At 49.1% G+C, this 26,237-nt stretch overlaps 1 protein-coding gene across 1 annotated transcript; it reads right to left on the bottom strand.

Moving 5' to 3' along the window:
* Positions 1–475: 475 nt before the first annotated feature.
* Positions 476–24,170, bottom strand: LOC119110421 (mitochondrial enolase superfamily member 1). Its single transcript, XM_037234244.1, has 10 exons — positions 24,020–24,170; positions 19,271–19,373; positions 18,849–18,964; positions 13,211–13,365; positions 12,782–12,900; positions 11,198–11,355; positions 9,731–9,865; positions 9,089–9,260; positions 4,520–4,701; positions 476–1,152 (listed from the first exon to the last, which is right to left on the bottom strand). The coding sequence occupies exons 1-10, from the start codon at positions 24,107–24,109 to the stop codon at positions 1,033–1,035; spliced, it is 1,350 nt and encodes a 449-aa protein (XP_037090139.1). The 5' UTR covers positions 24,110–24,170; the 3' UTR covers positions 476–1,032.
* Positions 24,171–26,237: the final 2,067 nt, after the last annotated feature.

Below are 26,237 nucleotides of genomic sequence, written 5' to 3'. Positions count from 1 at the left end.
TCCCCCGAACGCGCATAAAGTGACGTTCCTGCTAATCATTAACTGAGATTATTGCACTGCATCTGATACTAGCTTCCACATACTAAAATATGGATCATTCCATAGGTCGTTATTGCACGTGAGAGAGTCATTATGAATAAATTATGAAATATGAATAGATGAATGATGACGGAGTAAATCCGTGATAGCATGACTGTTTATTACGCCACACGGTGTAATGCACCGCAGCGCCTTTGCCAGATCTGCTTGTGCCGACTTGTTGCGATCCTTACGCCTACCTCGGATGTGGTCCAATGAGCAGATCAATCCGAGATGGCTGGCAGCCGCGTGTGTCTGCGGGGGTTAGGAGTCGGGCCGTGAGACGCGGCATGTTTGCAGTCGACCGTTTCTCAAGATAGGCTTCCACCAGACACCGACGCATAACACACAGTGCGGAGCTTGCGGCGAATTAAACTCAAGATTGGACTCGCTCATATATTTGCATTGTCTGCACCCGCTCTCTAACAGCCTAATATCTCAAGCTGTCATGATTATCTTCCCCAAAACCCCATACAGTCATCTCCACTTCCATGCATTCATTTCAATGATATGATAATTCTCATGGAACTGAGGACAGCCACCAAATAACAATATACAGGCCTCCCCTGTCTGGTCTATGTAGCCACCTCCTGAGTGGTGCAACGTATCTTTGATACCGATTCGTGGTTGGATCTGCCCGCAGTATCCATGAGGTTGTATCCGTCAGCGACCAGCGGTCCCTATACCCCCACGTGGTACTGATCAGGTAACTATTATCAAGTCGTCAGTACCAGGTCATGTCACCAATCCGTAACCCGCTCTCAAAGCTCGCCAGTGAGCGGCAGACAGTCCTTGACTCGGCTTCCCCGCGTTGGCACCCGGCCCCCCGACCCAGATCAAGCCCGGGTCGGCCCCTAACCGGGCCCAGTCCCGAAGGGCCGTAGCCGCGGCCGTAGCCGTAGCCGTAGCCGTAGCTGCGGCCGCCGCAGCCGCAGCCGTAGCCGCCCTAGCTGGCTAGTCGTCGCGTGTGTTGCGAGCCAGGCCGGCGGCGATCAGACGTTTCCACTCGCTCCCGTCCGGGAAGCTGTAGCAGGACAGCGCCGCCTCCTTGAACTGGCAACTGTAGCCGGCGTCCTGCCCGGTGTGACAACACAACGGTGTTAGCTCAACACGCATTCGGTATATGGCTCGGAATGAACCAACGCAACAGGGATGGATGTGCTCTCAAAAGAATGAGGTGAGAGGGCGTCTGGGATTCAACACTTGGCTTTGAGGTACTACCCTTTTACAGCGGCCCGTTCATTACAACCTTTCAAAACAATAGCGGTTTTGTGAAAACTTTTATGCAGACCAGAGAGTGATTGGAAGCCTATTGTGCATTTGAACAAGCCAAAGGTACGCGAAATTTTAGCTTTTGCTTGAGACTTTGTCGTCGTTTGGGCAATGACCTGACATGTGTTCCTACAACTTTTACACTAGCGAATTATTGCTGATTCCAGACGACTCTTTCAAACAAAAACTCCAAATGTCATGCCTTAATGATCTGGACACGCTGAATACGCCCAATTTTTGTTTTGCTTGACTCAGGTGTCTGATACCGTTTGCACAAAACCCTGACATGCGTTCCCCATGTTCAACCAACCAAAGCCGCACAAAACTAAGCATCCGAAATTGGCCTACATCGGTCTTTTGAGCACCTCTTTTCACCAAAAATTTTCTGCACCGAAGGTGAGACAAAGTTTTGGTAAAAACGTCTTCATAGCCAGCATAGTTTTAAATACAACAGTTGCGCTCAAAGTATTTGGACAGGCATTCAGTTGTCCATCCGTACGGTTAAGCTTTCCAACGAAATCTGCAGCAAATCTGTCCTATCTGGCCGCGCTCTTTTCCTCCTCGCCGAAACAGGGCCCTGGCTTATAGACACGCATTTATGCCAGAGACGAATCGGACCAAAAAGGCCAAGGTAACTCGGCAGCTTTGCAGGAAACTCCTTGATAGCTGTACGGAATTATTGGTAGGAGCCATGGATATTGCCGATTGAATAGTTGCTCGCACTATCGTCCTCCTCTGATGAGTGGTATGTACAACGTTCCCCCAGTTAATCATCTGGCTCTTGTCACGTGTTATTGAGTTGCACGGCTCTGGATGGCGTTTGATTTTCAGCCATGCAAGCGTCACAACCATAATCTTATTCCCAGAATTACTGGATTTCGAACGGAGTCTTCTGAAGTCTTCGGAGGGACAATGTTTCGGTGTTAAAACTTCGGCTTATTCATCCCCTGAACATATCGGCCTTACATTTTCTCAGGATCTTTACTCTGGAAGCCACAATGGGGTGACGTCTACGATTGGTTTTCTGATGGGGTTGCAGCACTTGATAACAATCCCATCCGTAAGCCAAGCATGGACATCAACACAAAATAGCTACCAAAGCGGCGAAAGGTCTCCAAATATCCAGGAGGTAATAGGAAAAGGTATTATCACCAAAACATTGCTTTTACCGGTTATCTCAGCGGTGGAACGTTGGACTCATACTCAGCAGAAGTCGGATCATATCTCAGCAATTCTCAGGCGATCATTCGAGTTGCGATGCGCGCATGGCCGAAAGCCAAACACCAGCCACCGTTGAACCTTACAATAACACGTGACGACAGCCAAGGACCTAAATGGTCGAAACGCTGTGTATCTAGAGTACACTAAGCGTCATTCATATGCAAGTGGGGGACTCCTTTACATGCCAGCAGGGCAATGGAAAAAAGGGACCACGGATATTGAGAGCGGCGTTAGGATAAAGAGGGCTCCGATTGCCTAAAGAGGCCCTGGGTGGCCCCGGAGCCCTGAGCACGCAAATAGGCGTCCTAATAGCCAGCTTCAGTGGCCTACAGGGCCCCTTAGTAGTTTGAAAGAACACTGGGTAGCCCAAAGGACCCCTGAACGGACGAAATGCTCTTGAGCAGAAACGGGGCACGGAACGTTTTTATGCAATTTCTGGGCATCCAAAGTGTCCGGGACAGCCGAGGGGCCCACAAGAAACCAGAGGGACCCTTGAGTGGTGAGAGGGGCCTTAGGCAGCAAAAAAGCCCTGGTCAGCTAGAAGAAAACTAGTGTCCAGACGGTTATGATAATGCTGCTTAAGAACTCCAAACGACCCAGTGGGCAACTCAGCTACCGGTATGTCCTCAGAAGCCAGTGGGGCTTTGAAGTATCCAGCCGGACCCTTGAGCGACTAAAAGGCTCCTCAGCGGCCAGAGGAACACTAGACAGACAGATAGCTTTGGGTATTTCCCCAGAGCCCTGGGTGTCCAGAGGGCCTCAGAGCGGTCAGAAAGACCCACGGACAGTCAGAGAGGTTCTTGGGCGACGGAAAGAAACTGAGCGGCCGAAGGATCCCCGGAAGCTCACATGACCCCGATTGTCCAGGAGGTCATGAGGATCCTCTGGCGGCCAAACGGACTGCTGAGCAGCCAGCAGGCCTGCGATAGCCAGACGAGCTGCGAGCCAGACCCATGTAGCCGGAAAGGCCCCTGAGCCATCAGCGGTGCCTTATAGCGACCAGAGAGGCCCCGAGCTGCCAGTTAAGCCCCTGAGTAGTCAGAAGGGAAAACCACCCACGCCCACGGGTTCCCCAGTGACCAGAGAGAACCCCAAGTGTCCTGAACAGCTAAAATGGACCACAAGTGGCCAGATCGGCCCTGAGAAAAATAAGGCCAAGAACAGCCAGAACAGATACGCCCTCCGCGAGACCAAAGAGCCCCTGAGTCACCCCGAGGTCTCTCTCAGCGTTCAAAAGGGTCATTTATAGGCCAGAGGGTCTAAAAGTATCTGTAAGATCCCTCAAGCAGCCAGAGTGCTTCCAGTGACCTAGAAGGGCCCACTGAACGACAAGGATCCCCTAGTGTCAAGATGGGGCCTGATGAGCAACCAGAGGTGGTTTTGGTGCTGTCTGTATTTCTGCTCTGGCAAATGCTCTGTTTTGGCTCTTTTATTTAATAGCGTCATTTTTAATCGCATCATGCTAGCCGGAAAGCGTTTTCACATGGAGCTCCTGAAAGCCTGGGACTTCCCCACGTATGACGTTCACCGGAGCCGGTGAGGTTTGCTGCCCCCCCCCCCCTCTCCCCAAATCCACCCAGGAGCTCCAGCCATGCAATAAAGGCGTCGAGCTTTCGACTGAGACCTCGCACTACATCACTATTACCGTAGGTCATGTGCAATCGCTTAACCGCTATGGTGCAACGGTACTATGGTGCAGTGGTACAGTGGTACAATCACACAATCTCCATATGTTCTTCAGTCATGAACTCGCGCTTTGTGTGAACTGAGGCGCTGAAAGAGCAGCCGGTTTGGATGTTAATGCAAGGTACCACTGGCTCAACGCCGATCAACGGGAGACCTCGCGGGATGAGAGACAATTGCCAGAATTAGCATCCCCAGTCCGCACACAGCCATCTCCGAGCAAAGCGACCATTTTTACACGCAACTGACTTGACACAGAACTGACCTCTGGCGGCATGTAGCGGTTGCGCCGGCAGATGGCGGGCGTCTCGAGATGTTCCGACAGGTGCGAGACGTACTCAACGCGGCGGCCCTCGGTGGAGCCCGACACGCGGATGTAGTCGAACAGCTGCAGGTGCTGCACCATCTCGTTCAGGCATATACCCCCAGCATGCGGGCATACGGGCACTGCCGGACGCAGGCATTCGTGACCATCTCTTGGTCGTTGTATTCCTCGGGTCCTGACGTAATAAAGACATCGTATGGGTGTCTCACGCCACAATTAGGGCTGAAAACAGCCGGCTGAAATGGTTTCTGCCGGCCGGTTTTACGCGTTCAAGACCCTACGGCCGGCTCTATGATGACTGGCTGACTATTAGACGAAACTAGCAAGAAATAAAATGCTACAGAACATGTCTTAAAACGATGATGTAAGCCGAAACAACAAGCTATGAAAGCACTTGTATGTTACCGTGTGTGCAGCAACAGTGTGTGTGGGGGGGGGGGGGGGGCGGGAGGGGCAAAGCCCCTTCACTTTCACTGCACGCTTACAGTCTCTCAGGACAGGCTCATTAAGTTTGATACAGATATGTCGTTGGCATTGGGCGTTGCCCGGCCCGGCGACTGCTCTAGACAACACAATGTCACATTTTGTAAATATCCTCATCAATACGTCAGCGCTAGAGTTCGCCATGGAACATGGGTGTGATATCTAATGGGCTGTCAAACTGGTCACGCAAAATTGCCACTCTGCCGAACAAGCTGAGTCCCTTGTAGTTTTTCAACTCCCCGAGAGGTGTCGTGGTAATGGGAGCGGCGCTTCCAGAAACCAAGTATCGTCTGTCATATTTTGACCCTTCCTAGTGGTGTGCTTACGCATCAATCGGATTTTTTATTTGTAGTTACATTCATATGTTCAACCGAAAGTGCCAAATAGGCCCAAATAGTATCGATATGCCTCAGATGGTGGCCTTTCCTACCTTTCACGAACCATTAGTTCCATAAAAACACAAAAAAGCGCGAACATGATATACATAGGCTGGTCGCTTACTATTTTCCGAAGTTGCCGAAACATGCTTTTATAAAGGGCAGAGCGTAAGTTGCTGTGGACGCTATAACAGGTATTCGAATACACCGCCTAAGGCACCACAAAACATGTGTGGGCACCTGTGCAATGTTCAAATATACACTGCATACTATCACAGAACGGCCGTAATGTCCATATTATGTCTATGTCAGGCCGCTTTTTTACGCCGTTACCCAAGAACAGGTAACCAGGAGTGCCCCTCCCTCAATCCCAGCGACGCAGTAAACCGTACGTTAACACCAGAAAACATAAAATCAAGTCGCGGCACTCCCAGCTAGGAAGATGAAACAAACTTTAAAAAAAGACAGGCGAGGCGGTGGAGCAGACCCGAGGGAATTGTGTTGTGTGGGAGGTAGGGAAAAATCATAGATGAAAAGGCTTAAAGTAGTCATTAGCCAAAATCAGCTAATGACAGCCCGCTACAACCGCCCAATAAGCTACAACCACTCAATTCCCCGTGTTAGTAAGGGTTATACAGTCACAAGTCGGGGGGGGGGGGGGGGGGTGCAATTACCTGGTCATTTTTGTGCTGGGCTTTGAGCTGGATTTCCAGGGAGTCCGCCCAGCTAAGCAGAGCTTGTTGCTGGGAGAACTCCCGGAGCCAGCGCCATGAATTTGGGTATATGTGCATGACTTTATATCAGAAATTGATTATGAAACATGAAGGAGGTCAAATATGAAGTGCGTTGGATATGTACAGCACAAGGATGGCAATGTCTTCAATTATGTTTGTTACGTTAATATGTGTTCACGAAATGCTTGCGGATGATGTTCTTAACGATGGTTTTCGATACAGGGATATCAGCTATTCTTGGAAAATATGAAACCATAATGTCGTTCCACAGCTTGGGGCCAAGACAGGATGCTGTAAATAGTCTATAATTACGATAAAGCTTGTTATCACAAAAGAGATATCGCTATATATCGCTTGTTATCACAAAAGAGACCAGCTGGCCACGTGTTTATTCATGATAGATATAATGTTCCGAATAAACATGGCTCACTTAAGCATTCGTTCGACATGGTCATTGCACATAGTCAATATCTTACCCACAACTGGAACATCCAGGAGCACATCAAAACTATGGAAAGCATGAAAGTGAAGAAATCAAGCTAAAAAAGAGTAGTGTGCGTCTGGCTTCATAAACCACGCTGTTCATCACACAGGTTTTATCGAAGCCAGACGTGCAGGTAATGCATACGCTTCTCTTGATCTCGCGGGTGGGGCCCTGCATATCAGTGAGAACGAAGCGCTCTATTCACATGGTCGGTTATGACGCTGTTCTCAACTTATTCGATTACACGTCTTATTTTAGTTATAACTGGTACAGCTGTCCAACTTCCTGTGCTATGTAACACAAAACGTGCCTTGTATTTGAAACTTGCACTGAATGCATAACTGGTTGGGATTTTGAGAGCGTATGGATGCTCACGAGTTCCAGAAATCGTGCTCATGTTCATGTACGTCAGACATGAATATCTCAACGATAATGTTTGTCTTGGCCTTGAACGCCAGGATGATAGATGCCGGGTAGAACATAACTCAGTTCAAGGAAAACTGCGATGCAACACTAAGAAATATACTGGATGTGCAATGTAGGCTTCATTATCAGTTTATAGTTAACGTGAGAACCCGGTAAGTGAAGGTAGTGTGGTGCAGGTGACACAATAGTAAGCGGATTTAACATCAAGATGAGTGTTAAGCCCAGAATTTTTGCGGGAAGCTCTTACAAAATTTTACGGTATATTACAATGGCAGCATGTATTGGCTGTTAGCAAACAATTCACAATATTCCATGAAAAGTCGTTGAAAATTCTAGAGCACCCGGCTTCAAAAATACAACCTTTGGATTATGGATCGGGCACTAAGGCTGCGAGTTCGTACACGCAAAACTTGTCATGCAATTTGTTTCATAAGTCAATTTTTTTAGAAGGGTTGACGCCCTCAGCAAAACAAGAGCAGGTTTTTTTCATTTTTGGCCGCATTTCGATTCAACCTACCGAATAATTACGAGACCATCGCCTTTTCCAGGCAAGGAGAAGCTTGCTTTAAGTGTGATCGATGCTCTGTTGTCCCTTTATGGGCGCAAAGTGTCCCCAGAAGTCGCCGCGCACTAAAACCCCAATCATCATCATCATCTATTCTCCCTTTCGTTTCCATGATACACGCTCCGTGTGTTGTTGCTTTGAACGCAACCACATCTTCTGGATTTTTGTCTACAAAATACAATTTTCAGATTTATGCGTTAGAAACATGACATTTCTTAGATGCGAAGCTGCTGCTCTTTATATCTTAATGTCTTTTATTCGGAACCTTAGTGTTGTGCAATGTGCAGCGCTAGAAACCGATTCGGTGTTCAATTTGTCTTTAGATACGGTCAAAGTCCTTAAAAATCGCGCTGCCTCCACGCGGTTAGCGTGAGCTGCCAATCATCCTATAGCGATTTTGATCCACCTGCGTATTGACTCAGACACTTCCCGTTTTGAAGCGGTTTCCACAGCGCAGCATGTGATGTGGGCTGGGTAATGACAGTGCTATAAAAACAATAAAGTGAAGTAAAGTGGTGGCGAAGTGAAGCGCATAAGGTGAAGTGCGTCTTGCATTGATATACTCCAGGCGCAAATATTTAGACGATTGTGTATGCATAACACATCGCATAAAGAAAAGTAATGGCAGTGAAGTAAAGTGGTGGCGAATTGTTAAAAACGCTAAAAGCAGGTTTCTTCCCGACTCTGTCTCACTTTCCTCCCAAAGTTAGGCAGCTGTTGACACCTCCAGCTAATAACTGCATCTTAGCGCTGATGTGTTTTCTCGATCTGTCTTGGTGGGAGATGCTGTTGTCGGGCACCATAAGCATTTGTTGGGCATCATGGGTCGAAACCAGGTCACGGCAACCAACGTAGGGGTTAATGTTGTGTGACTGAAGACGTTGTTGGATTCGTATGGCCTCGAGAATAAAGCATGTAAGCTGAACTGGGCGACTATTAAAGACTCCGGCAGGGAGCCGTATGGCGGACTTCAGGCTGCTGCGCAGCACTCGCGTTAGGCGTGTTCGAAACGCCTAGTGTCGTTTGGCTGATCATGGCCAGACGATTACCACTATCGGTTTCGTCGGGTGGTTTCGACCGCCAGGATTTCGTAGCTCGTTCATTGAATATTCACGTCAAAGTGGAGGTAGGCGTGTTAAAATGGTTCGTCCGATGTCCGAACGTAGCGGTTTGCACATGCTTGACGTTTTTGTGGCTACTACCCGACCGGTTTGTTTTCATTCTACGATAATCCGTCCTGGTAGAATATCGCAGCGTAGGCAGCTTGTTGCAGCCTATAGAACTTGAAACTTGTTGCACCCTATCAAAACAACACCTTTGGCCATCACGTTTGTGAAAGCGAGCGAATGGTTGTCTTCCACCATATCTGAATAATCCTGTCTATGACGCAAAATCCTGTATCAGGTAAGCACTGTAAAACGCACATTCGTATGCACTGACCTTTGAATTTGTGGGCCATCAGGTAGATAGGCAATATCTCGTTGATGCTGCCCACGCGGCATGAGTCCACCTGGCAGTACTGCATGCTGCCCGCCTGCAGGAACTGCTTGAACATCACCTTGTTCTGGCACATCTCGCCTGTGGCCACACCGATGCCGTACGGGGCGAGCGCCTGCCGGGAGTTTGCGAACTTATCGTGGGGCCACGGCACGGAGCCACGAAAGCTTTCTGAGCTCATCATCTTGGCGTAAAAACGAGCAAGTACATAGAAAGATCACTACAAAAAAGCATTCGTTGGGAGCGGACACGGAGCGGAACCACAGTGTCGATATCCTCAGTAACCGAGCGCTTTTCTGCCTGACAAACAGGTTGGTTTATCGACCAAAAGCGTTAACAATTTGGAGCAAACGACGCAAAGCTGAATGGGACCGTGCATCTTAACATGTAACAGCTGCGGGTCATCGTGAGTGATGCCGTCCATCTTAACATGTAACAGCTGCGGGTCATCGTGAGTGAGGCCGTCCATCTTAACATGTAACAACTGGAGACCATCCTGACTGAGGCCGTCCATCTTAATATGCAACAGCTGGAGGCCATTGTTTTGTAGCTGGAGTCAACTCAAGCGGCGAGTGGTGACCTGACCTTGGCGATCTGGGCGTGGCCAAGCACGTCGTCAGGCGACGTCGGCTCCTCGATCCAGAGCGGCCGGAACTCGGAGAGCTCTTTCATCCAGTAAATAGCCTCGTTCACGTCCCAGCGTTGGTTCGCGTCTACCATCTGAGTTCGAAAGAATGAATTAGGCACCCTGCAGAGACCAATCCAATCCGTTCACTCGTCGAGGGCAGAAATGTGAGGCTTTCAACCGCTCATACAGGACATTAGCCGGCTTCCATGTTGTAATATCTCAACGTGTGTCTAGCTTAACAGGCGCTCGGGCGGGGAATAGCAGCTTGACCTTTTCGTAAAGGTTTTCCCGGAACAACTCAAGAAGCTGTGGCGTGGCAACGCCAGGCACTGTCTAGCTGTAGACAATTGACTAGCCTAGCTTTTGGTGTAACACATTTAAGATGCCTGTCAATGTCGCTGATCTGAAGAGGGTCAAAATCAGGCCATGGATGTCACTCTATCATCTAGGTCCTCCCAGCTAGACCTCATGCCCCGAAACCCCTGACCACATTGTATGGTCTATGGACCGCGGACCCAAACCTATGGTCTCTGAGATTCTGATCAAATCCTGCGGCCCCCGGCCCACTGACCAGACCCTGCCATACCCGACTCCATGACCACACCGCGCGGTCCGCGGTTCACTGATCAGACCCTGTGGCCCGGTCTATTGGCGCGACCCTATGACTTCAGTCCACTGACTAGCCCTGCCGCCCTTCCAATGACCGGCCCGCGCCATATCCGGCCTCACCACCAGACCCCACGGTCCTCGGGCCGCCGCTCTGACCTTATCGTCTCCACCCCGAGTGGCCAGACCTTGCCGCCTCTGCCCAACTGACCAGACCCTGCAGCCCCGACCCATTGGCCGGACCTTCTGCCCCCAACCCACTGACCAGACCCTGCCGTTTCCCCAACGACCAGACTCTGAGGCCCCGGCCACTGGCTGGACCCCGCTGTCTCTGACCCACTGATCAGACCTTGCGGTCCGGTCTGCTGGCCTTGCCCTATGACTATGGTTCACTGATCACACCCCGCGATCCCCAGTTCACTGATTAGACAATGCGATTCACAGTCAACTGACCAGACCCTGCGACCCCCAGTCCACTGGCCAGGCCCTGCGATCCCCAGTCCACTGGCCAGACCTTGCAACCCCCCCAGTCCACTGGCCAGACCCTGCAACCCCCAGTCCACTGGCCAGACCCTGCGACTCACAGTCAACTGACCAGATCCTGCGATTGACAATCAACTGACCAGATCCTGCGAGCCCCAGTCCACTGGCCAAACCCTGCGATCCCCAGTCCACTGGCCAAACCCTGCGAGCCCAGTCCACTGGCCAAACCCTGCGAGCCCCAGTCCACTGGCCAAACCCTGCGATCCCCAGTCCACTGGCCAGACCCTGCGATTCACAGTCAGCTGACCAGATCCTGCGAGCCCCAAGCAACTGACCATGCGCCGGTTCGGTCCGATCGTCTCGCGGACGACCCGCAAGCGTCGTCGGTCGTCGCTCAGGTCCTGGCCCACTTTGATCTTGAACTCGTCCCAGCCGGCCTCCATGAACTGCAGGCAGAGCGCGCGGATCTTCTCGTCCGGGTAGCCCAGCCAACCTGCAGGCCCAGTGATCTGCCTTGCGCGGTGTCCAGACAAATGGCGGGCCCAGCGGTCTGCCTTGCGCGGTATCCAGACAAATGGCGGGCCCAGCGGTCTGCCTTGCGCCGTATCCAGACAAATGGCGGACCCAGCGGTCTGCCTTGCGCGGTATCCAGACAAATGGCGGGCCCAGCGGTCTGCCTTGCGCGGAATCCAGACAAATGGCGGGCCCAGCGATCTGCCTTGCGCGGAATCCAGACAAATGGCGCGCCCAGCGGTCTGCCTCGTGCCGAATCCAGATAAATAATCCAAGGGTTTTTAGTTGAGTTTCTTTTTACCGAATGCATTAAACTGAACGGTACTGTGTCGACATGTTCTCTTTTTTGTCGCTTTACAAACCGGAGAAATGTCTAACGTCGAAGAGCTATTTGCTGACATGCATTCTTGCCGACCTATCAGATTTGCAAAGTGCTTATAAGCTGAAATGTATATTTACCTCATGCCCATGTCTTGAAATGTCGCTTAGTCGGATGCCAATGTCTCAAACTGGTTTTTTTTTTTTTGTTCTCTTTGGTCGAATGATTATTGCCGGTGCGTACTTAAAGGCGAATGATCACTGAGCCATCCTGCAATACCTACGCTTGCGCAGATGCTAAAGCCACCCTGCGATACCTACACCTGTGCAGAGGTTAAAGAGAATACCTTGATTTTTACGGTCTTCCAAAGATCACCGCCCATTTCAATGCCAAACGATGTCATCTATGGCGGTGTTCAATCCTTCTGAACTTATGAACGTTTAATGACTGTTTTTGGTGATGGACACAGTAACGGCGAAGGCTTTAAGCCTATTTACCAGTTTGGCTCCCAACATGCTGCTTTACCCCTAAGTCAGTTCGTTCCCAAACATGCCTGAATAATGGTTTCACCTGACATGTTACTGGTTGTTGTGAGTCACGCATATTTATTAAATTTCCATCTCCTCCAATCGGTCGGTCGGTTACGGTCCATCAAACTTTTCCCATCAACACGGAGCTTAACTTATGAATGACTCCTTACAGCCTGCAGGGCTACCACTTCCGAGAATTTCGGTCGTCCAATTAACATTATTACAAAATAAATTCGGTTGTTTGGTCATTCGACGCAATCCTCAACACGGTCCCGCCACGGGCGGGTGAATCGAAAGGCAGGCGCTCTAACCAACTGAGCCAATGGGACGGACAAATCTTTGGAGCTAAGTGGGACGGACAAAGCCGGTCAGCATACGTCAGTATCACTTACTTCGCCTGGCCACTACTTTAATTAGGTGGCTGTTCTCCTGACGTCGTTTAGTCAGAGCGGCAAACGATATCAACGACCAACGTTCTCCGGGAGCGGGACGCGTGACGATAGTAGCATAAGTTCCGCGTCTGCCCAGCGGTACCGCATGCCGTCTCGGTGCCGTACCCGCAGCGGTGGTGTAAGCGGGATACCCCTCGGCCACCATGCGTTGCTCCCGCTGCTTCTTCAGGGCGGGGTCGATGGTGAGCATCTCTAGCGCCTCCTCTTTGCTGAGCACGTCCGAGCTGCGGTGGTGACCAGGTGAATTACGGTCAGTACGGGCTCCAACCACTGTCGAAACATTCGATTTCGTGTTTTGTGCCACAGAAGTCAGCAATTGATGGGCGAGTGTTGAAGCCTCCGCGACTGGCACACAATGAGAGATTGAAGATGCTTTCGGAGGACACGGAACACAGGTATCATGTGAAATATGTAGCATATCTTGTGTAACTTAATGCTAGGTAATCGGTCACATGAAACCAGAGGCTAACGCTCTTCTCGGTGTTAGCCTGCATTCACTAATCCGCGACCTAGGCCTCCTACAGCTGCACCTACATGTAGCGGAAGTCCATGACATCGACCAGTTGCTGGGGCGTCATGTCAACCAGCAGGCGCCAGACAGGCTTGCCCTCTCTGCGCGCCCACAGATCCCAGATGGCGTTCACCAGAGCGGCGGTAGCCAGGTGAACAACGCCCTTCTGCGGTCCGATCTGAGGAAGTCACGTCACAGCATCAGCAACTGATCTACGTTGACAACTCACGAATCTGTATCTCACACTCCTATGCTCCGTTTCTGACAATCACGTGTGACGTCTGTGTGCCTACAACACACATGCCACGCTAGGGATGTTTTCATGATGGCAGTGCTTCAGCCAATAGGAATACGGGCCACAATAAACATGATGATGGTCTTCTTTGTAAACAATGTTGCCAACAGCCTGAGCCCGCACATGCTTCAAGCCTTGCAACGGACGTTTTAGTATCACGTTCGTCTGCATAACACAGGCCAGTTGTAAATGAATGCCCAGTATGAATGCTCAGCTTGCAGAGTCTTGCTCTTCCGGAGCTCTGTGCTGCTGCATTTGCGTAGATCAGTTTAAAATAATCTACCTGAATACAGTCAAGATATAATCTCCATACTACATACACATACAACAGTAGTTGGCAAAGGTTTGGTCATGAGATTCTTTGGGATTGGGGTTTTAATTCATTGGTCGCGGGCGGGAGGGTTGAGTCACGGTAACAACGGCGCGCATCATTGCAGCGCCTTGCAGGCTATTGCACTAATTACGCAATGCCCGCGCAATGTCCTTCATGCCAAGGCGAGAGGCGGGCGAAATCATACGACCCCACTAGCTGATCGCGTCGTCAAGTCCCCATAACGACGACGATCATGCAAGGTGACAACCAGGTAGCAATGTGACATTGCAAGACGGTGTGATGGTCTCATTGGCATACATAAATGTAAAATAATATACACAGATGCTCGATACTCTACACAATCTAATTTGAGGAGGCTGTAAAACATAACTTTTAAGTGTCAAAAACCTAAGGAAGCCTTCAAGAATAACTTGCAGGTAAGAACGACGCAGAAGAGTGACCGGCGTCTATTGTTTTTCTCTGACACAGCTTTAGTCAAAGTTTTAGTGATTCACCTAAATCTGCGTAGCGAAATTTGGTGTTACACCCGCTTGGCCGTAATAACATGGGTGTGACTCAACTTTTGTATCTATGTAAGTGATTTAATCGGATTTTATTTAAGAATGAACATGTTGCCTTATGATGTAATAAAGGCAATAGCGAGGCTTTGTTCAGTTCATACAATAACTTGCCTACAGCAATCGGATAAGCAACGGGCGAGAAGGGCTGCCAACGGGGGCTACCAATTTTCGTCACAGCCGTAACGGACCTAAGCCTTGGCGCCACGCGCATAAATTGATTTGCAGATCGGACAGCAATGCGGTTCTTCTGTGTCGCTGCACCTTGGTTTCTCATCGGCTTTGTTGCATGCCAATGTAACAAAGCACTTGTGCACGCTACGCGAACGCTTGTCTCGGGTTAGAATCAGCGATATATCCGTCTCTTCACGTTGTCAGCTTTTAAAGTTGTTAACATGATCTGCCTGGCCAGCCCGTTAGTTTGCCTCAGGCACGAGGGCACGCACGGAGTGGGACGGATGGTCAGCATCACTGCTTTGTTTCAGTTCTAGTGGCAGATGTCTGGTCAATGGCATCTTCCCATGGTTTAGCGGCTTGGCCAAATTAATGTGTAATGCTCCCTTTCTTATGCTATGATGAATTTTATTCAGGTTTTAGCTGAAGTTATCCCAGTCCGCGTGTGACATGAAGTTTCAAAATCAGAGGGACCAGGCATTGAAGCGAGGCGAGTTACCCAGCCTAGCACTCAAAAGTCATGTCATATCAAAGCGAGGGCCGTCTGCTTAAGGCCTTAACTAAAATTGTTCATTTCCGCTTACGGTGTAATAAAAAAGCATAGAATGCGACTGGGGCTATGCACTTTACCCACCAAAGCATGGAAAGTCATTCTCGAAAGGGCAAACGATTATATTGGGTTGTCATAGCATCCATTCACATTTGTTTTCGGTTCAATCGTAAAGAAAGAACTGGTACACAAAGGCGGTTTCCTTCTCCATGTTCCCTACCTCAGCGGGTGACGAGATGCAACAATAAGCTGGCTGATTGGAACGTGTCAAAGTAACAGTCGTCACGCCCTGAAATCATCTCAGACGTCGCCCAGCGAAGCGGGCGGGTCACACTTGTCTAAATAACTATTTGAGGAAGGCGCGTCTATCTGTTTATCCGTCCCGTTTTGTGTACCGTCGTGCACGGGCCGGACCGCAGGTTGCTGAGTGAAGAAATCTGGACACGACGCGCGGGCACATGACGCGGTTTTCCACGGGTAGGTCACGAGCCGGTGTAGTCCGGGGTTCTGGAGTGGCACGTGGCGAAAGGACCGTTTTAGATCCATCAGTTTTCACGGACGGCCCGAAAAGCCGACCGACGGCAAAGCCAACGAGTAGCCGTACGAAATTGTGGTCACATCTCGGCAACCAGGGGTCAGAGCAACAAGAAAAAAGCACTCTATGGTATACAATTCAACGGGAAATCACGTGGTGCCAGATCTGTGGTTGCGCGTGCCACATGTCACGCGCACAGAAGTGGCCAACATGATTTTGGCCGGTTTTTATGTTTTCCAAGTTTTAAGCTGCATTTCGACAGCCAGCGCTTTAACACGCGCCCGAGTGGCCGGTTGAATACCTTTTGTTCGGGTGGGGAATCAATTTTACCCCACTGAGATCTCAGGAACTAAGAGAGCTAGAAATACCAAATTTGCAGAGTGTGTTGGTCTGTACCAGAACTACCTCGGGTTAAATTTTGACGTTCCCGGGCCATGACCTTCGGATCAAACAAGGTCAAACAAGGTCAATTTCCAGTTTGGTCTCCAAATCCCCCAGAACCTAGATATCTGTTCTAAACAAAGGGGCACGTGATCACTTCAAGTCATTGACTTTGTCTGACCTCAAAAAGGTCATGATGACTAAAATCATACAAGACTGCTTTGAGTTTTGCATTGGAATAAGCGACAAAAATTGCGCTAAGCAGCATGTTCCCAAAAACAAAATGCCGACCTGGGTCATTTTAGGTCAGTGAACTATTCTGACCCTTGAGAAGTGCATGGAAGATGTATAATCCGGTTCCTGTTATTAATCAATTCAAAACGAGCACCAAAAACTACCCTATACGGCACACCCTAGAGTAACAAAACAGACTGGCTTTGACATTGGTCTCACGTTCAGAACTGATCTTAGGTCAATGGGTTTGTTTAGTCAGTTGTTGAGCTGCCTAAGAAAAAATCCCAAAGATGTATGGTCTCGTCTAACACTTCATTGTTGCATCAGATTGAACGATCTCCTATAAATTGACTTCGCAGAATCCATGGCCCGACTTTGACCTGCCCTAGGTCAGTGGCCTTATAACGTGCATCTAAATGTTTGATACCAAACGATCCGCTATTCATGTCTCTACAGCTATGCAAAGTTTGGCGTGGCTGCGCCGCGCCGTTCGGAAACCATTCTGGAAAAACCTTCGGGGTGAATTTGGCCCCCACTCGAGGGTGCGTTGAGGTGCGAATCCAATTTTTGCGTGCCGACCGATGTACCGGCTGCAATTTGTTCGCCCGACACAAGTTTGTGCGACGCACGGTTGCGTCAGTAATCGTTGAGCAAGTCGGGAATGTCAGCATTTCCGGAAATGATTAAGCTGCAGCCGGGACCGTGGCGAAATTAACATCACCGCAGGCACTAATCCATTACCCTATTTACCACCCCATTTACCACCGCTTATTCGTCACTCTGTGCACAGCGCACACCAGTCGTCACACCTCAAAATCTATGCCTCGACTTGCCCTGTCCCGTCCATATATTACTTTTACCTAAACACTTGTATTCCACAGTTTTGCGTCGTTCAAGTTCCACCGGTTCATCGCCCCAGTTGTTCGCGGCGAGCATTTAAAGAAATACGACGAAACGAGCACGCGCCGCATGTTGCCGACGTCCGGCAACCGTCATTCATTCATTATTCATTTATGTATTCATTTATTCCTTCATTGCGGCGTTGCGGGAGCGATTTGTTTTTCAGCGAAGATCACTTCTGCGGTACAGTAGCCCTCACCCCGGCCTCAAGAGGTTTGTTTTGGCGGCACTAACGGTCTAACAACACATAAGCATTGCAGTGGCGTTGGCAAGTGGCAGTGGTGAAATTTAGGGGAAGCACGTCGAAGCAAGCGTGCCAACACAGGCAAAAATATATGTAAAACCCGTCCACAACATTTTGATACAAACTTTAGGAAAGCTGGCCGGCACTCAGTGCTGTGTTATCATCAAAGCTGTAAGTATTTCACCCCATGGTGTCACGCGGGAAAGTTGGCTTGCGGATGAAATTCAGCCTTCGATACTACGTGCATCTCCTTCTGTGCCAGCAACACAACATCTGCCCGGTCCTGGTTAGATATCTATGAGAGAGGCTAAAGATTGGCGGAGGACTTACAAAGGTTCACGAATTTGGTGACTTATCATCACGCGTGGTCACGATCGATTTAGAAGACAAGGAAGGCGAAGTCGTTGGCCAAAGGCCGACATGTCCTACTTGCCTGCATACTATTGGCTTGAGCTGCGTCTGTCTGTCTGGCCCGATCTGCGTAGCGCCATGTAAAGGCGGAGCGGCGGATCGATGCAAGGTAGATTTGGACATGACGCGAGGGCTTGCGAAGCGGTTTTTCACGGGTAGCTCGCAAGCCGCTGCTGTCAGAGTTCAGGCGTGGCGTGTGGCGGAGGGGCCGTTTTAGGCCTATCGTTATTCTCGGGTTGCCCGCATAATAACAATGGGCCCAAAACGACCCATTTCTCGGGCCGCCCGTACGATATGTCCAACGACAAAGCAGACGTGCTGCCGTACAAAATCGTGGCCACATCTCGGCAGCCAGGGGTCGGAACGACCAGGAAATGACATAGGTATATAACTAAACGGGAATCGCGAGATGCCAGATGCCCACAAGCAAGTGCCGCCAATCACAGTCACAGAGGCGGTCGAGATGGACCTGTCCAACTTTTACGGTTTTCATGTTTTATGGCGTCGCTGAAAGCCGGAGATGGTAGGATCGCGGATCCAATTTCAAAGCGTCGACCAATGTACCGTCTGCAATGACTTTACCCACACCAGGTTGTAAGGCGCACGGTTGCGTCGATAATCGTCGGCAAGACCAGGAAAGTCGAAATTTCGAAAAACGGCGAACTTTACGTTGCCACGTGCACAAATTCTTGGTCTGTATTTACCATCCATTTGTTCGTTATTATGTGCCCTGTTCCGTCCATACTTCGCTTTTAACTAAAAGGTTGCAATTCATTTTTTCACGTCGTCGAAATGCCACCAATCGATCACTCAGACGCGGCCGGTGAGAATTTCAAGTAAAACGATGAAAAGGTGGTAGCAATAGCCTTATTCCTCAGAGAAAAAACAGGAAATGGGGATATAGATGAGTTGATATTACGGCAACATGCCTTTACATGCCTGGTGGTGTTTTCTGTTAACTGGGAATGCAGCTATATCCTCAACAGCTCACAAAATGGATAGGCTACTCCTATTTCTTAGACATTCTACTTCCGAATCCAGCTTACCCATCGTAGTTGACTTTCGTTCACCATTCCATCCCAAAAAACGGCGAATTTATCGACGATAGAGTCGAGCGTCTTGCCAACCACCAAGAACTTCAAGGCCTTGACGCACTCGCATACTGAAAGATACGATTGGTGTAAACAAACATATGAAACAGCATCACATGCGCACAAGACGCATATACGATCTTTCAGCCAGTCAAAAACACGTCCAGAATAAATCAGCTGGGCCGACAAAGCGCAGTAAACGTGAGGCCTTTATAACAAGTGGCGCTGGCTATCTGCACAAGCCACATTCACCACCACATTCCAGGCAACATTCACGCGTCTTCCGGCCCCAGGATCGCCGGATCGCCGGGGAAAGGGGCATGCCATTGGGGCTGCACCACGCTGACACCCGCTGCCCGATCGCAGCCCGCTCTCACCGATCTCGTTTCCCCTGCCGATGGTGAAAGTCGTGCCGAATCCCTGCAGCTTAGAGTTGGTCTGCAGCACGACCAGCGTGGCGGAGTAGTCAGGGTCGGTGTGCTGCCGGTGAGAGGACGAAAGGCCAGCACAGCTGATCATGACATCAGTTCGTTCATAATCTCTAACCCTTCTTTGAGTCGGTTCACAGATAATCGCGGCCAAACACATTGATTAGGATTCATATAACTGCGGAGAACACAAGATATGCCAAAGGTACGCCAGAGCACTTAGGACAGCAATTTTTCGTCGGGTGGCTGACGAATCATAAGGGGCATTACACACGCAGCAAATCGCAAACGTGAAACAAACTGCCCTGCCTAATTACATCACCGAATTCTTGAAATGCCTTTCCTAAATTGAAAGAAAAAATACTCGGACCGCGAAAAATGTAAGAACTCAAATAAACAATCAGTGTAAAATCACAAAAAAGTAATATCAATAAAATATCCATGTCAGACCACGTGTTAGTTCGAAAGAGGCCGACTGGTTACGATATTGTTCATGACGGGTGGTTTGTTGTCTCGAATAAACATTGCTTGCTCAGATTTTCGTTTGACATGACCATGGCACTTCATGGTTGTGTTGCCTTAGTTATGTTGCTTCAGGAAGGACACACAAACCATGGTGAAATTCAAATTGAAGCAGAACCGGAGGGTAAACATCCTTAAAGCCGGCGCAGCAATGTACCATATATGCATATATATATATATATATATATATATATATATATATATATATATATATGTGTGTGTGTGTGTGTGTGTGTGTGTGTGTGTGTGTGTGTATCCGCAGATCACACTGGCTGACAGCCGGTGTCTGCTTATATTTCCATTATATGAGTAAGGTCCTCGACCAAAAATTGGGGAAAATACATCTTAGTAAGCGACATTGTACGGGGGTTATTCTAATTCAACGGAACGAAGGGCGGCGTTAGTGACCTTCACCATGCATCGTAATCGTAACGAGACGCCGTGTTAGTGACCGCTGAGTTAGTGATATTGGCTTGAAATATTGACTACCGTTAAAATATTCGCTGTCCAGCACTACAATGCCATTAAACCAGTATCTCCTGATATATGGAAGGTCATAAACCCAAAGCAGGAATTTTGAGCTCATAATACCGATAACCCAGGAGCTTAAGGACTTCCTTATATCATCTCCCAATTATGACCGCAGAGTAAAGGGGACAATATTCGTGAAGATATGCGTCTCGGATAAGAATTTATGGGTCCCCCGAGCAAAAAACGCGACGTCCCCCCCCCCCCCTGAGTATACTAATAGGTAAAAGCGAACCTATTTCATCAAGCCTGATGCTTGCTTCAATGTTCTGAAATGCGAAGGATTCTCTATAAAGGGAGCATGCCAATTTTTGTGCTTTTCACTTATGGTTTATGAGACGCGTACAAGTTGATCCGTAATGTCAATTTCTTGGAGGACTTCTGAATAGCTCAGAATTTCTATTTGCACTAACCGCTTCTGCAGGAAAAACCTCATTGGATTCCCTGCCCACCATTACGGAGGTAACATATTTCATTTGCTTTGCTCTTTCCAATGTATGTCTTGTGATGTTTGAAATACACTAAATTGTCAAAGTGTCTGTGTAATGAATGTTACGAATGCTTGAAACGCTCTGTTCAGCGAAAACATCAGAAAACATGACGCTATTATCGCGCCCCGAGAATTTGACGAAACGTATACTATGGCTTTGATTTCTTCTCTGCGGCGTTTACCACACAGCCCTTTTCGGGGCGCACTTTGGCTTTGGAAGTGGGAGCACCACCTGGTCCATCGTGACGCACTGGTTCAAACTTAAACCAACGCACTTCTCAGGAACAGCCCCTTACCGCCCGCTGGGTCAATCACAAACTTTTTTTTTGGGGGGGGGGGCACCAATAGAGATACCACGGCGGTTGCCACGATGACAGAGGTTGCGAATGCAGGTAAGACACGTTGTACTGTTGCAACGCATTGGCAGCGTAACTTGGACACAAACATAATTAAAACTGATGTCCTTATTATGCCTTGACGGTGCTGTTGTGACACTTTCAAGTGCTTTCACAACACATAACTGGTCCTGAGATATTTCTTGGTATGTCTTTGAAATATGACAAAAAAGTGGGACTTTTGACCGGTGCGTCTCGTAAGTGTCCCTCGACTCATCGCGCCGCGGAAGAGCCGGTTTGCACGTTACAGAATTACCAAGCGTCTAATATGTGTAACTGCTGGTCAGGTACGATAGTAACAGCCCTGGTAAAACGACGATTTACTTCTTGAACCGTAACAGGGGTTGCGGGAGCCAGAGAGCAAGCATAGCCCAAAAAGTCCAGCCGTCCCTAAGATTCAAACGCTCAAGCAGTATAGCTCAAGTCTGGCACCATTGCGTTGCACTACGTTGTCCGACACCGCTGCCGCCGAACTCCAGGCATCGGGCAAATAAGTGTTGACGCTTGAAACACGTGCGATTTTGACAGTTAGGCAAAAGTGGCATATAGGTTGGCGATAGATAGTGAAGCGATTGCTTGCATGGTGCTGCAATAATAAGAACCGGCTGCCTACAATAAAATATATGGTATTTCGAACCTGGCGGGATATTTTTGCACAGTGTAGGCACAACGGACTTTAACGCTTCTATGATGTGTTTTACCGTGCACTCTTTGCTTCAGTCTCAAATTCCAGGTTCTACACTAAATAAGCTGCAAAGTCCCCTACATTTTTGCAACCATGCCTTCATCAGATGAGTCTTAAAATTAACATTTTGTGGTGAGCTATAACATATAATTCAAAGCTCTCCATCACTCCTTTCAAACACGCCCTTTTAAAGGGGTGTTCCACATTTAAATGGGGTTTTGAACTAAGTAGCCATCTTGAAGACCTTTCGGTGCTGTTCGCAATCCTGCCTTTCTTAAGACCCGAGCCCCTTCAGTTTCTGAGCTACACGCCCCGAAAATAGGAAAATGTGCATCGGGGAGGGTATTTCAAAGTCACCTTTGCATCAATGACGTGATAACAACGTAATTCAAATCATGCCGCTTCATAAGCTATGCGACGATCAAGGTCAAGAAAAAAAGATTGTCGAGGCGTTCATATCTGCCGTTCGTGAGCACAATTTACAGATATAACGGCCGTCAAAGGGCTTTCAATCAATGTTGTGAGGAGGACGATGACGTAATCAAACCATGCTGCATTGGGAGTGCATTTACTAAACAGAGAATTGTGCTGTTTAGAGCAGCCATTTTTTACTAAAAAAACAAAAAAACAACAATAGTTATATGTGGGCTTGCTTTATCATATCTGATATTTGCTTCAATATCTTCAAATGTGAAACACTCCCTTTAAAGGGATTGCTTCCCACGCAAAGATGTCGATTAGCAGGTATCACATGCGATGAAATAAGCTCATTAGAAATCATTGGTACACTTTTAAGTGGAAAAACTGTTACAGGCGACAAAACTTCTGTATTTCGTAAACATGCTCTTCAATTTCTACGTCGTTGTCTGATTGCGTCACGGAACGTTTGTAAGAAGTTGAGACGCTGCCAAACAAGCTATGCGAAATTGTTAACCAGGCACTCACTTCTAGCACTTCAATCTCCAGATGGAAGGCCGCGGCGGTGTTGGGTGTTTGATGAGCCAAATATCATGATGTGATCGTGTTTTGAATCTTTCTCGCAGTGTTAGTATATACATACATACATACATATACACGTATATAAATATGCACACACACACACATATATATATATATATATATATATATATATATATATATATATATATATGATCTGCACGACATTGTCTGCATATCTTTGCGGCGTGTAGCTCAGAAACTAAAGGTCTTGGGTCCTGAGAAAGGCAGGGCTATGAACTGCATCGAATGGCCTTTGATATTGTTACTTCAGTTCAAAATCCTCTGCAAATGTAGAAGTGCAACACTCCCTTTCATAAGAATCCGGAGCGTGTCACGTTTAAGGAAACACATCATACAGTTGTCATGCTGACGCATTCTACCACGAGGCGTTTTTACCTTTTTTGACCATTGGCGCGCGGCATGCAGCAAGGACATCAGCGACCCGATTGGGCGTCATTTTCGGACCCATCACGAACTCAATATTTCGCACAAAGCAATGTCAAAAAGGCGTGACGTGATTTACGGGGGAAGGGGCCCTTAATGAGCCGCGCTAGCGACTCTCCACCTCACTTAACTTTTCTAAGAGCAGGCCAATGTCAGTCGATCACGGATGTCACCACACGAGGCACGGGAGAGACGACGGTGATTTGGTGCAAAAAATAAAGTTTATTTTCAATAACTGTGGTGTGTGCATTTGACAAAAGCTAATTTCCACAACTACGTGAACGCCGTCCAAAAACGTAATACTCAACCGTCATATAGCCAAGAACACCCATCCATAAGATTCGCAGTGCATGGGCGCCTGGGAAAAGTCTTATAGGACATTGCGATTCCACCCCCGCCTCTCACCACCGGCCGGCTATTAGGTCTAAGACCTTCGAAACAGAGGAAAGTCGCTATCCCAGCAACACGCAGCTGCCAACACAACGAATAGTCTTCGTCACAAGAGACAAGGAGAGCGCATATCCCGCCCTGTCTTTGCTGCTGCATCACTGGAGGACATCTGACTGATCAGATCAGTGTGATGTCAGCGAGTCTCAATAGCAACCATCCGCCCGCCGTGTAACGTGACCACTGACCAGCGCATCCGAGCCATCCAGCTGCAGCGAGGTCGGGAAGCGCAGGTCGTGGGTCTCCACACCGGTGATCTTGATCGGGGCCCGCTCCATTGCCGGCTGCTGCACGGACCGTGTGGCCGTCACTGCGCCGCCGCGGCCGGACGCATGGCGCCCGTCCCCGCCAGGGCCACCGGGCGCTGTTTATGTGGTGTCGCTGGCACGAGGCGGGGGGCGGGGTGGGGGGGGGGGGGGGGGCATCGGCGGCTACGTGCTGAGGCCGAGTAAGTGACGACACCTAGAGGTGCGCTCCACTCAGCTGGGTGATGACCAGTTGAGGGGGAGAGCACGGGCAGTAGAGGCTCCCCGCTGGATGGACGGGCTGGACGAGCACACGTCACGTGACTGGTCTATTTGAGTGGCTCAGTTGGCCGCTCGCCAGCTATCGCATCAGTACCCGGTCACGAGCACCCGCGCCCGAGGGCCAGATAAGTGAGTGACCATTGAACCGGAGTGGTCCGTTGTCACCGAAATGTGATATGTAGCATTGTTAACTAAGGTTAGCTCCCAACTTCACCACAAAGCGACTTGAAGAATCACAAACTACTCACAGCTAAACAGGGAACAGAAGCGCAAGCCTAGTGAGCCGTGTAACGCACCTAAATCGTAAGACTAGGAAAGTGCTGCCATTGAACCCACAGCCCAGCACTATCACCAGCGGCGTCCATTGTGTGCTCTGCTCTATTATGCTGGAATTGGCGCAATTTATATCCAGTGAAGGTACGATCTCATGAAAACAGGACGAGGAAAACTAGCTTCCGCAGAAAGAACGCATACCTTGTCATTTCCAAGCCAAATCTCGTGCCTAAAACAAGTAGAAAACTGTCTCCAGGGGAACACTGCGGCTTTCTGCACCTAGCCTCAAATCCAAATTTTAAAAAAAATCGCAGTGAGCCAAGTCGGAACGTTTCAACAAAAGGTAGAAATTAAGTATGCTGCTCCAACTAATAACCAACAGCTAATCTTCAATCATCTGCCAGTAAGCATCGTTTCATTCCAAAATGACTCCCTTTGAATGAACAAGCTGCACTCCTTAATCAGGAGACAAACGTGCATTTTCCCATCCTGCCTGAGAACGAAATCTTTATGGGCCCCTCGATGTCTTGCCACACCACGCGGCTCCACCGGTGCGCCTGACACCAGTCAGCACGTCGGTCAGTGAGCACGTGGCATCGATCGGCACGTGAGTCAGCGAGTGCATGACATCGGTCGGCACGTGGGTCAGCACGGCACCAGTCAGCACATGGGTCAGTAAGCATATGGCATTAGAGAGCACGTGACATCAGTCGACATGTGGGCCAGTGAGCACATGACATCAGTCAGCACATTTATATGACGCTTAGCACACTGACTCTTTTCGAAGCGCACTTTGGCTTTGGGAGACAGGCTACCATATGGTCTAACATGACGCACCGCCTCAAACTTCAACGAATGCACTTACTGACAAATGGCCTTAGCCGCTCGCTGTGCCAATTATACATGTTCATTCGTACTGACGTTCCCTCAGCACAGGTGCCTCTTCTAAGCCCGCAGTCCTGCCACGTGCGGGTTGAAACACCACACAACTGGCACCTCTATTCCGTAACAGCTGACACGGCCCTCAGCAGATTATGCCATCACCATGGCGACGGTAGGTGTAACGCAGACGGCAGTCGCGACAGCTGTGGTTGTTGCGGACTAGGTTATGCACAGGGGATGCCACTACAGAAAGAAGTGTAGTTATGCGGCAAGATGTTGACAGCGTAATTTGGACTCGCAAATAATCGAGATTGATCTCTTCATTGTGTCTTTATGTTGCTTCAGCGTTAAGCTTTGGCTTGTTTGTACCAAATAGCGTTCATTTATCCACTCAGTGTCATCGGACCGGCGGAGAATCTGTCGAAACATCATTTTCTTGGGCTGCGTCCCCCAGGGCTAGCACATTGCTGATCCGGCAGTTTCTTTTCAAGAGCGCGGCGAATGTTTGTGACATGGGACCTGTGCTGCTTTGATTGACATTCGCGGGCTGTAAACATGCACTGTGTCACCCCCCCCCCCCCCCCTTCCACTTGTGTTGGGCGTGGCTCGGGACAGAGGCTGGTGATTCGCAGAACGCAGTTAATCTGTAACTGAAGACAACACGCGTGTGTAAATTTGATGCAGAACTACCCTGAACTCAGATTTTGTTGCGCAAAATCGTGTC

Source organism: Pollicipes pollicipes, unplaced genomic scaffold (genome assembly GCF_011947565.3).
Source record: "Pollicipes pollicipes isolate AB1234 unplaced genomic scaffold, Ppol_2.1 Scaffold_7231;HRSCAF=8579_pilon_pilon_pilon, whole genome shotgun sequence".
Taxonomy (NCBI): domain Eukaryota; kingdom Metazoa; phylum Arthropoda; class Thecostraca; order Pollicipedomorpha; family Pollicipedidae; genus Pollicipes; species Pollicipes pollicipes.
Note: the sequence above shows the minus strand (reverse complement) of the source record. Positions and strands in the feature narration are given on the sequence as shown.